Genomic DNA, 15,367 nt, shown 5'->3' with positions numbered 1-15,367 from the left:
ACCTTGTTGTAGATGAGACATCGGTGCACATAGTCATGGCAAGTGATTTGTAGAACATGTGTGGTAATGATCTGAAAGCTGCAGGTGGTTTTAATCCTTCGTTGGGCCAGTGAGGGAAGGGTGTTTGGATTTAGTGTCTTGTTAAGTCATGTATGAGTTTTGCAGTGATGAAAGAAAAGAACTTGAGGATCTTGTGTGAGTGTACGTAACACGTGTGGATCATGAGTTATGCGTTTGGCGATAGAAGTTTTATATAGCCTATATAGAGAGGTATGTCATGTTGCGGTAATGTGGAAGAGTTGGAGTATTGGTTATGCTAAGGGTTTTGTGGTATTAGTTAGATGGAGTGCAGAGTGAATTGAAGTATGAGAACTGTTTAAGTAAGAAAGCCTTGGAAATAGGAACGGTTATAGAAATGAGGTTATAGGCGGTTATCTTTGACATGTGGTGGTGATGAGGATGATGAGATGTTTTAACTAAGGATTTAGTATTAGTGAGTTACGAGGACGTAACATTTGTCTTAAGAGGAGTAGGATGCGATAAAAGTGAGTTTCATGGTTGTGCATGTTGTAAAATAATTGGAAGTAGAGTATTAGCATAGCGTAAAGGAGGGATTTGTTTTGTGGTTGATGTTGTTAAAAGGCCATGGTCGTGCTTGTAGTGGTGTGATATTTAGGAGTTCGAGAGTTTTGATAGTGGCTTGATGATGTTTATGAGTGTAAGTAAACTTCGAGGACGAAGTTCCTGTTAAAGGTGGTAGAATGTAACATTCCGTTTGATGTTAGGGGTATTTTGATATTGGATTGGCTCTGGATGATGTATTACGGAGCTAGTTGGTAGTGTATGGAGTTAGTGTTGAGAGAGATATAATGGAGTCGATACGATATCGTGAGCCATGTTGTGGAGGTAGGAATAGTTAGTGGAGTTGGTGTTACGAGTTCATGTTTGGGTTGGAGTTTTGTTTTGAGTTCTTAGTCACGTTGTTGTATCTTGATCGAGTTAGTATGTTTGTTTTGAGTATGGGTTGAACTTCGGGGACGAAGTTCTTTTTAAGGAGGGAAGACTGTAATACTCCGTATTTATGAGTCTTTGGGTACTCTATCGAGTAGGCCTTACTCTGTCGAGTAAGGGTGAGTTGCGTTTTAAAATAGTTTCTGACCTGTTGGGTACTCGATCGAGTAACTAGGATACTCGATCGAGTAAGGGGGCACTCGATCGAGTACCTTAGCTACTCGATCGAGTAGCCGGTTTACGGGGAGTTTTTCTCGGGTTTTGTTAATTATGCGATTAAGGTATATAATCTTTTCCGTCATCATTCTAAACACTTTTTCAAAACCTAATTTATCACAAAGAGAGAAAGCAAGTACGTTCATCATCTTAATCGCATTGTTAGCAAATCCCGGAGTTTGGAAGGTCGGTTTTCATCGTTTGTTATACCGTTGAGATCCTTGCGTCGAGGGTAAGATCTATGAACCCTTTTTATTGTTTTTCCTTTAAGTTGGTTAAACTCTAATATGGGGATTTGGGGGTTTTGTGTAGATTGTGATTTGGTAGTGTTTATGTGTTTGTATGATAGGAGAAGGTTTTGTAGAAGAGGCTTTTTGATACAGCTGTTGATACCGTCTGACGGTTGTGCTTTCCAGGTAGGATTTCCTACTCAGTATTAGTCCCATAATGGGATGATTGTTGATGTGTTGAGATTGATTGTTTGATATAGTAATTGTGTTGTGACGGCTGTGATTGTGATTGTGATTGTCTGTCTCTGGTTCTCGAGATGCGTTCTCGGCTGAGTGGAGTCACTTGCGGGAGTGGCTTCACGCCCTAGTTTCGCCCTTCGTGGAACCCGCCACGGAAGGGGGTGTGCACATTAATGGACAGGGTTATCGCTCGGTATGATGAGCGGGGCTTAGGTGGGAACGGTGCGGTGCCCCATCGGGCGGTAATCGGGTCCAAAGGGATCGGTGATTGAGATTGTTGGGATTGGTGTGATGGTGTGTGTGTGTGACGGTTAAGCTGTCTGTTTATCTTATTGTTGATATATTAAATTGTGTGATTAGTACTGACCCCGTTTAAATGTTTTAAAAACTGTGGTGATCCATTCGGGGGTGGTGAGCAGTTATTGAGCAGGTATGATATGACGCGTATGGGATAGCTGGGATGAGTCATCACGTGGCGCTTAGAAGTCTTCCGCCGTGTCGACGATGTTTTATAGCTTTGATAGTTTTAGCAATGAGACCGTCCGAGAATCTTGTATTTCTTTTTATCGATTTGAATTGCTATGTAATCACTTTAAACTTTATTTACTTTTAAAGTTGTTTCGTTATTGTCTTATGAATATCATGCATCGGGTAACCGAGATGGTGGCATCCTTATACCTGAGTGGTCCTGGTAAGGCACTTGGAGTGTGGGGGTGTTACAACATGGGTTAAACAAGTCGGGATAAAGACGAGTCATTACGATTTGAGATAAAATTCAAGTTGAGTCGATCAAGCATATGAACTTTGATGTATTTGAAGACGATCGCGAGTTAAATGCATTTAAGAAAGATTTTTGGAGAGTAATTGGAGAAGGGTTTTAACTTTTAAACATTGTTCTCATTGTGAATGGAGCTCAAAAATGGGTTGTACATCGTATGATTCATATCTATAATATTCACCTCAAGCAGTTTTATTTTTGGCAGATATACAAGAAGATAAAACGAGCGTGATGCACATCGTGTATGCTTTTAGGGCATGATAGTTACTATATGATGTTGCATATACAAATAGTTATTTGTTTATAATCGATTGAAGACACATAATGAGTTTTTTGGACATATAAATTATGACAGTTACAATTATAATATAAATATTATTTATAATGCAATTTTGAAAATCGCATGTGCAGGCACGGGTTCAAAAGCTAGTCCATTACAAAAATTATTGTCCATCATAGAAAACTTGGCGATAGCGTCCGCAACTCCATTAGCGGACCTCTCCAATAACGAGCTTCAAAAGGTAATCCTTTGTAAAATGACAAATAAGGACATAAATAAATTATTCACTAAATTATTTACTTTATAATGAAGGTCAGGTCAATATTTTTGAAGGGGTAAAAGGGTGAACATACTTTTTTCTTAATCTACTGATAGAATATGCTGGGGGAGTAGCATATTGTAAACTAGTAAATTCAATATGCTGGGGGAGCAGTATTTCAATATGTTGTTTACCAAACACTCCAAATAGCATTTTGATTTGTCTAATATGCTAAAAGCCTCAATATGCTAATTTTTTTTTTTTTTTTTTTTTTTTTGCAATCTAGTGTTTACACCCCTTTGTATTGGGTTTAATTGCAGCTTATGTGAAACTTATAGGCTAAATTCGTCTCATTGTAGACGGATACTATTCGTTTAAAGCTGTAAACGGATTTTGGCTCTCTGACAAAATGTAAGTGGGAGGGCAAGTGGGGTATCCATTTCCCATCCACTTGCACTATCCACTTTCGTTGTAAGAGAGACACTATCCGTTTACAGCTTTAGATGGATAGTGTTGTCTAAAGTGAGAATTTGTGAAGGAGGCTAGGGCTTTTATTTTTAGTGTTCATGCCATCAGTAAATATTTATGATGACACTAGTACAACTATTTGCATTATTTGAGTTCATTGCAAAATAATCAACCACTATAGAAATCATGGGCATTCAACATTTCAACTACACGGTACGGAATCTAAAGACAATTTTTAGTGCGACAATTGATATATGAGAGAATCTTTCTTCATGATTCTCCATTGAATGATTTCGTCAATCAAATTTAAAAATATTCAACTAGAAAACAATAATTGCTTTATACATATATCATCCCACTTTCTCTAGAATTAGGGCTTCGATTAGATTTTTTTTATTGAAAAATTAGAATGAAGGGACCTTAAAACAGTAAATAATGATAAGAAAAGAGAGGTGCAGTTGTCGTATTATGTGGTCTCCTGTGAAAAAGTTGTCGAAGGCGACATCTAATGGCCTTTGGCTTAATTCAAGCGCCATCATCCCACCACCTATACTGTATGTTCCTATCTTAACCTAGGAATGACTACACTTTTGCGGACGAAACGGGATGAGTGGCAGAACCGGGATTTAAAGAACGCGTATATGTTACGCGATAGGGCTTCCATTTGATTGATTGCATTCTAGTATGGAGTATTCAGCCGGTAGGGCTTCCATTTCCGTCTCTAATCAAGAGATGTTTTGGAGTCGTCAATGTCTATTGAATCCAGCTTGTCTAATCCGCAAAAGCAAGCATCAACAATGATATTTTCAGAAGTTTTATGTATATCCATTCTAAAATTCATTAGCCGTGCCACAAAATCCACGTATCTGACCCAATAGAGGCTACATTCATCACCTCTACCCTAAGTCCCTAATCTTTGTTTAATAAATCAAATCCATAACAAAAGTCCAAATTTACATCAAGAGGGTGGGTCAGAGGAAGCGGCGTACTAGCCAAAACAAAGTCCTAGATACAAAGATCAGATATAAAAGAAGGGGCAAAATTACAAGTAAAGCAACCATTACAAATACTAATGTCATTAACAGAAAAGCTAGCAATTGCATCCGCAACCTTGTTTGTCAATCTCTTCTCATAAACAATACGGAGTATTTAAATAAGGTGAAGCCTTTAATTGTTCCCTACATCCAACAAGGATGATAGCATAAGGACCACAAGGAGGCACCTCCTTAATTCAACAAAATATTGACAAGGTTAATATAATCCGAGGTAATGACAAAATTATTCGAGGACTGACTCGCAAAACGCATTGACACAATTACTCGAAGTTAAGTCTCTAAATTTGACAATAAAATTGTTGAAAATATGTGTATATATTATGAGTTGAGATCACATGTCCCACTTTTGTGTCCCATCTCCTGTCCCATTGTCTTTATCTTGCGACATATCATCATTCATATGATAAGATTGATAGCAAATTCTCTTAAACTAATGATGTGTCACAAATGATATGTCACAAGGTGAGTATAGTGGGGCACAAGATGGGACACAAAATGGGACAGAGAATCCGCTCTCATATATTATGACCCAATTAGTATAGTCTATTAGTCTGGATATATACCTTAACAAATATTACCATGTGACCATCTTAAATAACTCGTATATAACGATTTATGAGGTTGTCGAATGGATGTTAAGATTTCTTACAAAAAAAGGTTATGGTCTTTTATATACACGATTTACTCAATATGTATACATGATTGACCACTTTATCCTTCCTATTTTTCTACACCCACCGCATGCTTCCCTCCCCCAACTGAGCCTCTGCTCAACCCCAGTGCCCAAACCCGCCCCCATCCGCCCAGACCCACGACGACCCCTCCATCCTCCTCATACGACTACCTCTCCCCCTTCGCCACCATCACACACACACACACACACACACACACCCTTGCAACATGCGTGACCCCATCATTCCCTCTCTCTCCCCTTCGTCGCCATGGCGCCATTAACCCGAGCCCCATCCCCTACCATGCAGTCATGCTCCCCAACCACCCCTTTCACATAACCCTAATTTAATCAACCCTAATTTAGGCCTTGTTTTATTGGACTGAAACTGTCTGAACTGAATTTAGTGGAACTGAACTTAATGGAGCTATGAAGAGAAGAGCTGAACTGAACTGAACGGAATAGAGCTGATCTGAATTGAAATTAAGTCCAAAAGAACAGGACCTTAATTTACATTTATTTATTTATTTGATATTAAAAAAAAAATTGATGCAAAGTTAATGTATTTAGATCAATACCTATTACTTCCATAATAAAGTCAGAATTATTACTTGATCAATATTAGAATTAATATCAATAATTGAGTAATTTGATGAAATTTTGATTAATTTGAGGGAAGAAAAAAAAAGGATTTTTTTTTGGAGTAAAACTAGTTCATGAAAGATTAATTACAAAAAATAGATGCCTGCAAACCTTTTAGTAAACCGTTTGGCTATCTTTTTTTTTAAAATGTTTACCCTATTTGATCTAAGAAAAGCATCCTCCTGCAAAACATTTAACTTGAATCGAAAGAGTAAAGATGCACTGTACTCTTGTATTCACTTGATAATTAACATCAAAATACTTGGGAAACTGAAACCCCAATCCTCAAATCCAGCAAACCCTAATTTCAAGCAGGTCAAAAAAGAACAGTAAAATCACTGACGACATCCAATTCAAACCCAAAGAAAAATCAATGATCATCAAAAAAATACACTGATTATTAAGACATTGATTAAGACCTCACAAATAAAAATTTTCTGTTCAAAATACAGTGTATGTACTCACATGCCTTGTCCATGAATAGCAAAAACACAGTGATTAAGACCTCACCATTCTCCTCAACACTGTACAAAAAAGGCAAGTGTCGATATTTGCGGGAGCCTTTGAGACACTGGTGTAATGTTATCGTCCTCGTTTACTTCAAAAGAGCCAGCACTCAAGTCTCAACCCTCAAAAAACCAAACTCCCATACTACCTTTATATCATCCATTCATCCATACATATCATCTTCCCCTTCTACTAAGCTCCCTAATATAAATATAAATATATTAAGTTAATATATTCCTCATTTCTTGACCTCCATTGTTAAGGGTTTGAGGATTTGAAGCTGTTTAATTTTGTGATCTATTTTTTTTAGATCTGGGTTGTTTTTTTGAGTTGGTGTAGTACAAAGGTGGGCTCAAAGACTCAAGTTCAAAACTCTCACTTCCAATCATATTGTGGCTAAATCATTCTTTGTGACGTTTGTGTCATTCTTTGCACCACAAATCAACTCAGGAAAAAAAGGTAAGATTTTGTTATAAAAATTTGTTCATCCACTTAAAACTTGACACATTTTAGTTTTTTTTACTTATTATCTGAATTTTTATTTTTATTTTGTGTTTTATAGGAAATTATGTAGTACAGATTGTTTTATGTCAAAAATGTTATTGTATCATGTATTTCCTCCGTTCGGTTTGATTCTATACGTTTCATGGAAATACACCTCAAATATGTTAAACAAATGCATGGAATTAAACCGAGGAAGTACTAGTTATGTATGTCACTTATGACTGTTTTTTTTTCTAACTTGCTCTTCTTGGTAATATTTAGGTTTCCTGAAAAAGAACTAGAAGGTATTAATCTCTTGTCTTTTTTATTTATAAATAGTATTTTCATTTTATAAAATCTTGAAAAATCACTATCTAATTAATTTCTTCATAAAAAAATAATAGAATTTAAAAGGTTGTTATTGAAGATGTTCCATTCTATGAACAACTCATATCCTCTCTTTTACCATCAGTCTCCATCTTTCAATACTTCACTTGAAACCAACAACATTCCTTTTCAACATCCCCAAGAATTTTATAATAATTACTTAATTCCTCAAATTTCAGAAAATACCATAAACAAATTATTATTAGAAACTCCAATTAACCTAGAAAATACCATTAAAAACCCATCAATTTCAAGTAAAAGAGTAGCTGGTAGAAGAGATAGGCATACAAAGATTTGCACTGCTCAAGGGATAAGAGATAGAAGGGTAAGATTGTCAATTAACATTGCTCGAGATTTCTTCAACCTTCAAGACATGCTAGGATTTGATAAGGCTAGTAAAACTCTTGGGTGGCTCATGGAGAAGTCTAAGGATGCCATTAAGGAGCTCACTAACACCACCAATTACAACAAGACTAATGAAGAACATAACAACAATGTATGCAAAATCGCGACAACGAGTAAAAAGAGAAGGAAGCCTAGGGATGATTATAATGATCAGAGTGTTGTAAATGCGATAAGGAGGAGCTCGAGGGTTAAGGCTAGGGAACGAGCGAGGGAGAGGACTAAAAATAAGAAGACAATTCAAAATCAAAGGAATTATGCACATTTGGAGAGTTCAAGTCATCACCAACACGATAATGATGACGATGATGATCAACACGAGGTTGAGCAAGATTCAAGGTTTCATGAATCAATTTCAGGTCCTAATTTCATACCTTATGGTATCAGTAATGGTGTAGTTGTAGGTCAATCAGTTGTGCTTAAGAGCAAGTCAAGAGATTCATGTCATAACTACAATTATGACATGATAACCAACGATTATGAAATGGGATATAATAATAATTATCTCAATGATCAAAATAATGGTGGGATAATTCAGACACCTGGATTATCAGCTCTGAATATCATCAATTTTTCCACAGGTTAGAGAAGACTAGTTTCACTTTATTACATTAGTAATTTATTCTTAATTATTGGAGTTAATATTATTATGATTTGTTGACTTTTAATACGGAGTAGTATTTTGTATATGTTTCAGAAATTCACATCAATGCAAAACCATGGGATAACTACAACAATCAACATCTGAACTAGCTAGCAGTTGGAAGTTATGTGAATGCATGTAAGACTCAAATTTTAATACAGTACATATATTATTTTTCTTGCTCTCTATTTGACCTTTTTTTGTTTTTTTTATCAAGGTCATATTTTGTAATGGCATCATAGCTCATTTTCTCACCTATAGATGTTTATTGTTTTTGTGAAGTATAATTGGTTTCCTTTCCCCTTGGCGTCCATGAGCCTCATACTCCTCTAGAGGGAGCCCGATCTTTCATGCGTCATGGCGCTCAAGGTATTATTAGTGTTTCTCGGTCTATGGTTAGCTAGTTTGTGTCAAGAAACCATCTCAACCAAAAGCTTAAGCTGATGGTTGGAGTTCCATTATCGATTTTATATTCTAACATGCCCCCTCATACGAATGTCCATTGTACTTGGATTGTGGATGCATTGTAGGCCTCTCAATACATGATATATACCATGTTAAGAAACCATCTCAACTTCGCACCAAAAAAACAAAAAAAAAAAAAAAACAAAAAAAACCATCTCAACCAAAAAGTTTAAAAGTTTAAGCTCATGATTGAAGTCCATGATCGGTTTTATATTCTAACAGTTTATTTGGCCTTGCCCTCCTCCTTTTTCCTCCAAATTTCCTAGGATGACTAAGAAGACATGGCTCTTATCATCAATTGTGATTAAAGTTGTGTTTTCATTGTTACTCTATTATTAACTGTTGTAAAAGTATTACTTGGACAACTTGGTAGAGGTAAATTTGTTAAGTTGATATCCATTATGTGTAAGGGAGTCTGATAAAGTCAAGGTTTGTTCCTTTGATAATAATTCTTTTTTTTTTCCAGATTTAATTTACTCCCTTATTGTTCTTAGCAACTCTAAATCATTGTTCTTACGAATTGAGAGAGTTAATTAGCTCTACTGCCTAAGAGGTTACATATTTAAATTCCAAGTATAAAGGTCTCATGATAATCTTAACATGAGATTGTCGTCTTATGTAAGAATTTGTGAAATTATACCTATAAAAAAAGTATTTTCCCCCTCTTTATATAAAAATAATGTTCATATTTTTCACTTTATTTCATGTTACAATAAGGTTTTTATACTTTGTCCTTAGGAAAACATTAAAATTACAAGAAATATCAATTATCCTTATTTTACAAAAACAAATGTTCCTTATTTTACTCATCTTTCCCCTTTTAACTTGTGCTTACATTGAATATCCCTTTATTTCTGACTTCATTTCTTCTATCAATAAGGTGCAAACAATACTGTGACATTGCGAGACTGAGTGAGTACTACTATATTAGTTACTTATTCTGCGTGTTCACTCAATAATTATTATAGATTGAAATTCCTCATATTTTTGAAATAATAATAACCATTGATGGGGACAGAGGAATTATTAATCACAACGAATTTTAATTAGCCACACAATTGATTTGATGCATATATAGCTATAGATACTAGAGGACAGTCATTCACATTTCATAATCAATCCATACAACCTAACAAATAATCCAAACCTTAATTAGGGCATTATAAAGAGAACAATCCTTAGCTTGTGGGTGCAATTGGATTTCCAAACATGCATGTTCCTAGAGATATAGGATATATACCACTATTTTGTGTTTGCACATTTGAAGCAAATAAAATGTATGGACAAAGAAAGATCAGTGGCATGCCCAAACAAATAAATAGTCCAAATGTCAAGGGGAATAAATAGTAATTAACTCTATCTCAAGACATGCTTATTCTGTTATTCATATAAATTACCAAAAACGTGGTTATTATTCATATAAAAATATACTCCCTTAGGCCTTAAGTCACGGTCATTTGTTGTCCTATTTCATTTTGAGGTGTCTTAGTCAATTGTTGTCCTTTCTATTTTAGGATTGCATTTGATGAGCAATTTGATCTTTTACACTCAATTTAGTCCATTTGTCATCTTATAATTGGCCACCTCCTCTTTCGTTGATCTTTGTGCCAAAACCAAAGGACAACAATTAATCGGGCAGGATGGAGTAGTTTTTTTGTAAATTAATGTTTTTTTTTGTAGATTAGTTACTTATTTTGCTCTCCCAGGTAAAAACATAGTGCTCCATAATCCTGATCTAAAAGCAAATTTGCCACATCAAATTACTTGAGAGTTGAGAATTATGAGGTGCATGTGAAAACATCTTTTACTTTCCATGTCAGGCTATATACAACAACAACATGAGAGCTTAATCCCAAAATAATTTGGAGTCGGCTGACATAAATCATCCTTTAGAAACGTAAAATGCGAAAATATAGAAAAGGAAAAGTGAAAGACAAACGCGAGTGAACATAATACAAAAGCCAAGGTAAACTTATAATAGATTTTAAAATCGAAGTCCGTATTTCTTTTATAAAAACTTAGAATTTAAATCGAGAATAAAGATTAAAACACCTCATAAGAACCGATAGTTGCAACCTTTAAATCACGTACGCACGTTAATTCCCTAGCTTTAGTGATATTATGCAAACCACGCACATTCGATCAACCACCTTCTTATCAAGGTGACAAAAAGACATTATCCTAGTCATAAATAAAACCTTACAAGACTGCTCTTCAAGAGGCTCACAACAAGGTTCCACCCAAATTTAATCATTAGACTCCATCATAGCCGACTTTTACAAGTCGTATAAAATTGACCAATACTCGCAAATTTGATGTTTTCTTGCATTTTAATGAACGGTTAAAAAAATGAAGTAAAAAAAAACACAAGTAGGTTTAATCCGAATTTTTTGTAGAAATGTGAAAGTAGCTAGATAATATTTCTGAAGTGAAGGAACTCCCAAGAAGGTACTACGTCTGAGTTGAACTACCAATACTTGCTTATGTTTTTTTTCTAGGGGTGAGCATCGGTTTAAGATCGGTTCGGATCAGACTAATAGGTCTGCACTAATGACCGAAAACATAAATTTTGTGGTTCAAAGATCGGACCTAAAATTTCCGGTCTTAAACCAACCGAATCGAACCCGAAATATTCGATGCGGTCCGGCCTTAGACCTAAATAGACCGACAATTATGATAATTTTTCAATAATAATTATAAACTAATTATATTTATTTCACCAAATCAAACATAAACAATGATCAAACGATCGTTTGATTAAATAATCGCCAATTTTGAATTTCTAATGTTTTTTGAAGGTAAATTAACCACCTACTTCCATAAAATTATAAAGATTGTTAGTTATATCAAATTCGGTCTATTGGTCCTAAACTAAAATAACTGGTCTTGGACCGGACTTGACAAGACCGAAATCTTAGAAAAATGTAGACCGATGGCCGGACGTAATATCGGTCCAAACCAGTTAGCAAGTAGCTTTTAAAAAGAACGGAAATTTTCCATGGTACCCTCGAACTTTGGCAGATTACACATGATACCCCTCATTTTAAGTTTCTACATCCCAGAATACTCTTTAGCGAAATTACGTCATAACACCAATAAACCTCTTACTCATAACACCTTTTTTTTGTTATCTAATACACTAATCCTTATTTTATCTAACAAATAAACACACCTCAAGCCTAATCTCACTCACCCCCACAACCACCACACAATCAACACCAAACTCCGACGGCCACCACTCGTCGCCGACACCGGAGCTCCGACAGAGGTTATGCGCGCATCCATGTGTTCCGCCCAGCACCATACGAGCCACCATCATCATCTTAATTTATTTTCTCCCACCATCATAAGCATCCCTCCACTTCCCCCAAAAAACACAATAAGATGTCATCAGACCACTCTTGATTGCAAACATCAACTTAGCTTTTATAATCGATTTCACGCCATGATCCGACGGCAGTAATGGCGCCTTGAAGAATCAACGGTGACGATGATGGTGGGAAATGATCAGAGGGATTGAAGGAAGAAATGTCGAATTCTTTACGAAGTGCGACCTGGAGTCGATTAATGAGGTCTGGTGATACCTCTCGTACTTCGCCATTTATGAATGTTGATTGAAGATGATGAATATAATCGATTTGGGGATTTAGGGTTGATAAGGGTGGAAATGTTGGTGGTTTTAATGGTGGCTTATTTTATTTATTTAACGGATTGATGGGAGAGAAAGAGGAAAAAAGCGGCAGTGGTGGGTTGTGGACTGGTTTGGCGACATCGGCATGGTGGCATCGGCGTGACAGTGGCATGGTGGTCGACGAGGGCGGGGCAGGTGGCGGCAGTTAAGAAGAAGATGATGATAATGGGTGATTTGGGGATTTAGATATTAAAGTTAGTTTAGTGTATAATATGAGGGATTAGTGTATTAAATAACAAAAAAAAGGGGTTATTAGTCAGATAAGTAACGGAGTGATGACGGAAGTTTGGCAAAGAGTATTCTGGGAAGGAAAAAGTTAAACACGGCGGTACCATATGTAGAAACTTAAAATGAGGTGTACCATGTGTAATATGACAAAGTTCGAGGGTACCATGGGAAAAAAATCGTAAAAAAAATAACTTTAGAAAAGGAAAATTTTCTTTTTTTATAAACAAGGTCAAACTTCTACTCTTTCCAAAAAAAAAACACAGAGACAAATTAGTTAGTGATCATGAGTGTATATATGTAACACCCTGATCCTAACCCTGGTTCAGGAGCGGTTACTTACAATAGGTCGTTAGAGTGTGTAAACGGCCCACAGATAAACACGAGTCCTTTCCGGCGCATTTTAGCCTTATTCATACGCATCCTGGAAACCTTCTTAAGACTAATCCCTAACAACCACGCTTAACTGTGGACTTCTTATCATTGACTTCCAAAAAATAAAGTGCACTTTGTTAATATGAGTAGTACTTTCAATAATCCTTTTAAGCACTAGTCATTTAAGTTTATCAATGAACCTCTTCAAATAACATGGTGTTACAATCACCTCTATTTGAAGAATGCATAAGTGCACAACCGCCACCTTAGAATCATCCCCAGCTAGGTGGGTAATCAAATAGGTAATCAAATTAGAGCGTATAACAACCGCCTCCAAAAGCGTATAACAACTGCCTCTGATCACCACATCGTCGCATGATTGCTCTGATACCACTTGTAACACCCCGACCTAAAACCTAGGTCTGGAATGGTTGGAATAATGGTTACTCACTATACCTCGCCAGGCTATGTACGTGACTCACAAAAAAACACAGGTCCTTTACAGCGCATTTTGGCCTCAATCATACGCATCTCTGGAACTTTCCTAGGATATCACCCATCCTAAGATTAATCTCCACGCTTAACCGTGGAGTTCTTATCATGAGCTCCTAGAAAAGAAAGTACACTTTATTAATATGAGTAGTACTTTCTATTTCTGTAAGCAGTATCATTTAAGCATATCAATGGACTTCTTTAAATAATGTGGGATGTTACACTATAGGCCACTATATAGTTAGAAACTAAGGTTGTCCTTATCTTTAAATAAAGTCAAAATGAGTTATAAGATCTGATATTTTACTTTTTAAGATAGTTTCGACTTTTGGCTAGGAGGTCAGTTAACATGGTGTTTTAATGTTAAATTCATAAACCTCGACCTCTGTGTTTTGAAGGATTGTTTGTTTGTAAGGATTAAAATGTTACTCCCTCTATTTTGTCATTTGTTTACATTTTACTTTCTCTCATTTTTGGTGACCTTTCACATTTAATTTGAACAAAGATTAAGGTGATGTATGGTTGTCACTATAGAAATAGATGAATTGAAAATTATTATGTATCAGAAAAATGAGATTAGTTATGTTTTGCTTTTTGCTATCCATTATTAATTTTTCAATAATGGAGAAATTTGTTCGCCAAACCCCTTAGTAATCGAAAATTTCCACATGACTTCAAATCCTGGATGCCAACCAAATAAATTTAGGTTAGTTCACATGATTTGTCCAATTTTTTTTTTTTTTAAAATCATCGGAATTTAATTTATCGGTGACAACCAAACAACGCCTAAGAAATAGGTGATGCGTGAAGGAAAATGGAGGTAGAGAAATGATGTGGAGTTACGGCTGAGCAAGTATAGGTGCGGATCGGAAAAATGGGCCGGATTAGATCTTTTAGTCTGGATCGAGCCCCTATCGGATTCATATAGGTCCAGTCTTCGGTCCACATGTTTTGAAATTTTAGTTTTGGTCTGCTCCAAGACCGGTTAATTTTGGTGTGGGCCGAATGGACCAAAATTTAGGTGTTTTGAGACTATAATTTTCGTAACTTTATGAAGTAATCTAGTATTTTATCTTCAAAATAATATTATAAATTTAATATTAATATTGGTGGAGATTTATGAACTTATGGTAAAGATATTTTAATCAACTAATTTATTTTATTCCATGAAATAAAATTTTCATTATCATAACTTCACAAAAAATTATCTATTTCGGTTCAAGACTCGGTCGGACCGAAAAATATGGGATGGGCTTGTCCAAAACCGAAATATTTAGGTTCCGGTATTAGGTTTACCTAGATTTTTTTTTGTTTTTCGATTTAGTCCAATTAGGTTTTGGATCGATACTCACCCCTATTTGGAGTCATAACAGTCACAAGTCATAAAAATCACATAAACAAATAAGGAAATTGAAATATCTTTGTAAATTTGTAATTTTAAAAAAAGTGGAAGTTCTTTAAAAAAAGAAGAGAAAATATTCTTTGTTTTTTTTTTGGTGTTGTCCAGAAGAAAATATTCTTTGTATTTTTTTTTTGATAGCTGTGAAGAAAGAGTTTTACACTATAGTGGTACGGCTCACTAAACCATACCTATAAACTACGACATAAAATACCAGAATACTACTAATAACCTAAATTAAAACAAGGTAATAATTGCATCGGTTAACAACATCGTGTTGATGGCGTACGACGAAAGTCTGAACACGCTCTTCATAATCAATATCTACCCCAATCTCTAAAGGATGAGCAGCGCTGGCCCAAGGAAAACACCCATCTTTGCTTGACTTGATTGATGTAGCTTCGGAAAATATCCGCAACAAGACCTAAGAAAGGGTCTCGAAGATTCAT

At 35.6% G+C, this 15,367-nt stretch overlaps 1 protein-coding gene across 1 annotated transcript; it reads left to right on the top strand.

Moving 5' to 3' along the window:
* The first annotated feature begins 7,099 nt into the window (after nucleotides 1–7,099).
* LOC141630736 (uncharacterized) lies at nucleotides 7,100–8,813 on the top strand. Its single transcript, XM_074443503.1, has 2 exons — nucleotides 7,100–8,209; nucleotides 8,326–8,813. The coding sequence occupies exons 1-2, from the start codon at nucleotides 7,267–7,269 to the stop codon at nucleotides 8,379–8,381; spliced, it is 999 nt and encodes a 332-aa protein (XP_074299604.1). The 5' UTR covers nucleotides 7,100–7,266; the 3' UTR covers nucleotides 8,382–8,813.
* Nucleotides 8,814–15,367: the final 6,554 nt, after the last annotated feature.

This window comes from Silene latifolia, chromosome 2 (assembly GCF_048544455.1).
Source record: "Silene latifolia isolate original U9 population chromosome 2, ASM4854445v1, whole genome shotgun sequence".
In the NCBI taxonomy this organism is placed as follows: domain Eukaryota; kingdom Viridiplantae; phylum Streptophyta; class Magnoliopsida; order Caryophyllales; family Caryophyllaceae; genus Silene; species Silene latifolia.
The sequence above is the reverse complement of the archived record's forward strand: the minus strand, read 5'-3'. Positions and strand labels throughout refer to the sequence as shown.

Excerpts from the sequence above, each read along its gene's own strand:
- LOC141630736 (XM_074443503.1), top strand. The coding sequence starts at position 7,267 with ATGTTCCATTCTATGAACAACTCATATCCTCTCTTTTACCATCAGTCT. Across the intron at positions 8,210-8,325 it reads TATCATCAATTTTTCCACAG|AAATTCACATCAATGCAAAA; the intron begins GTTAGAGAAGAC and ends TATATGTTTCAG.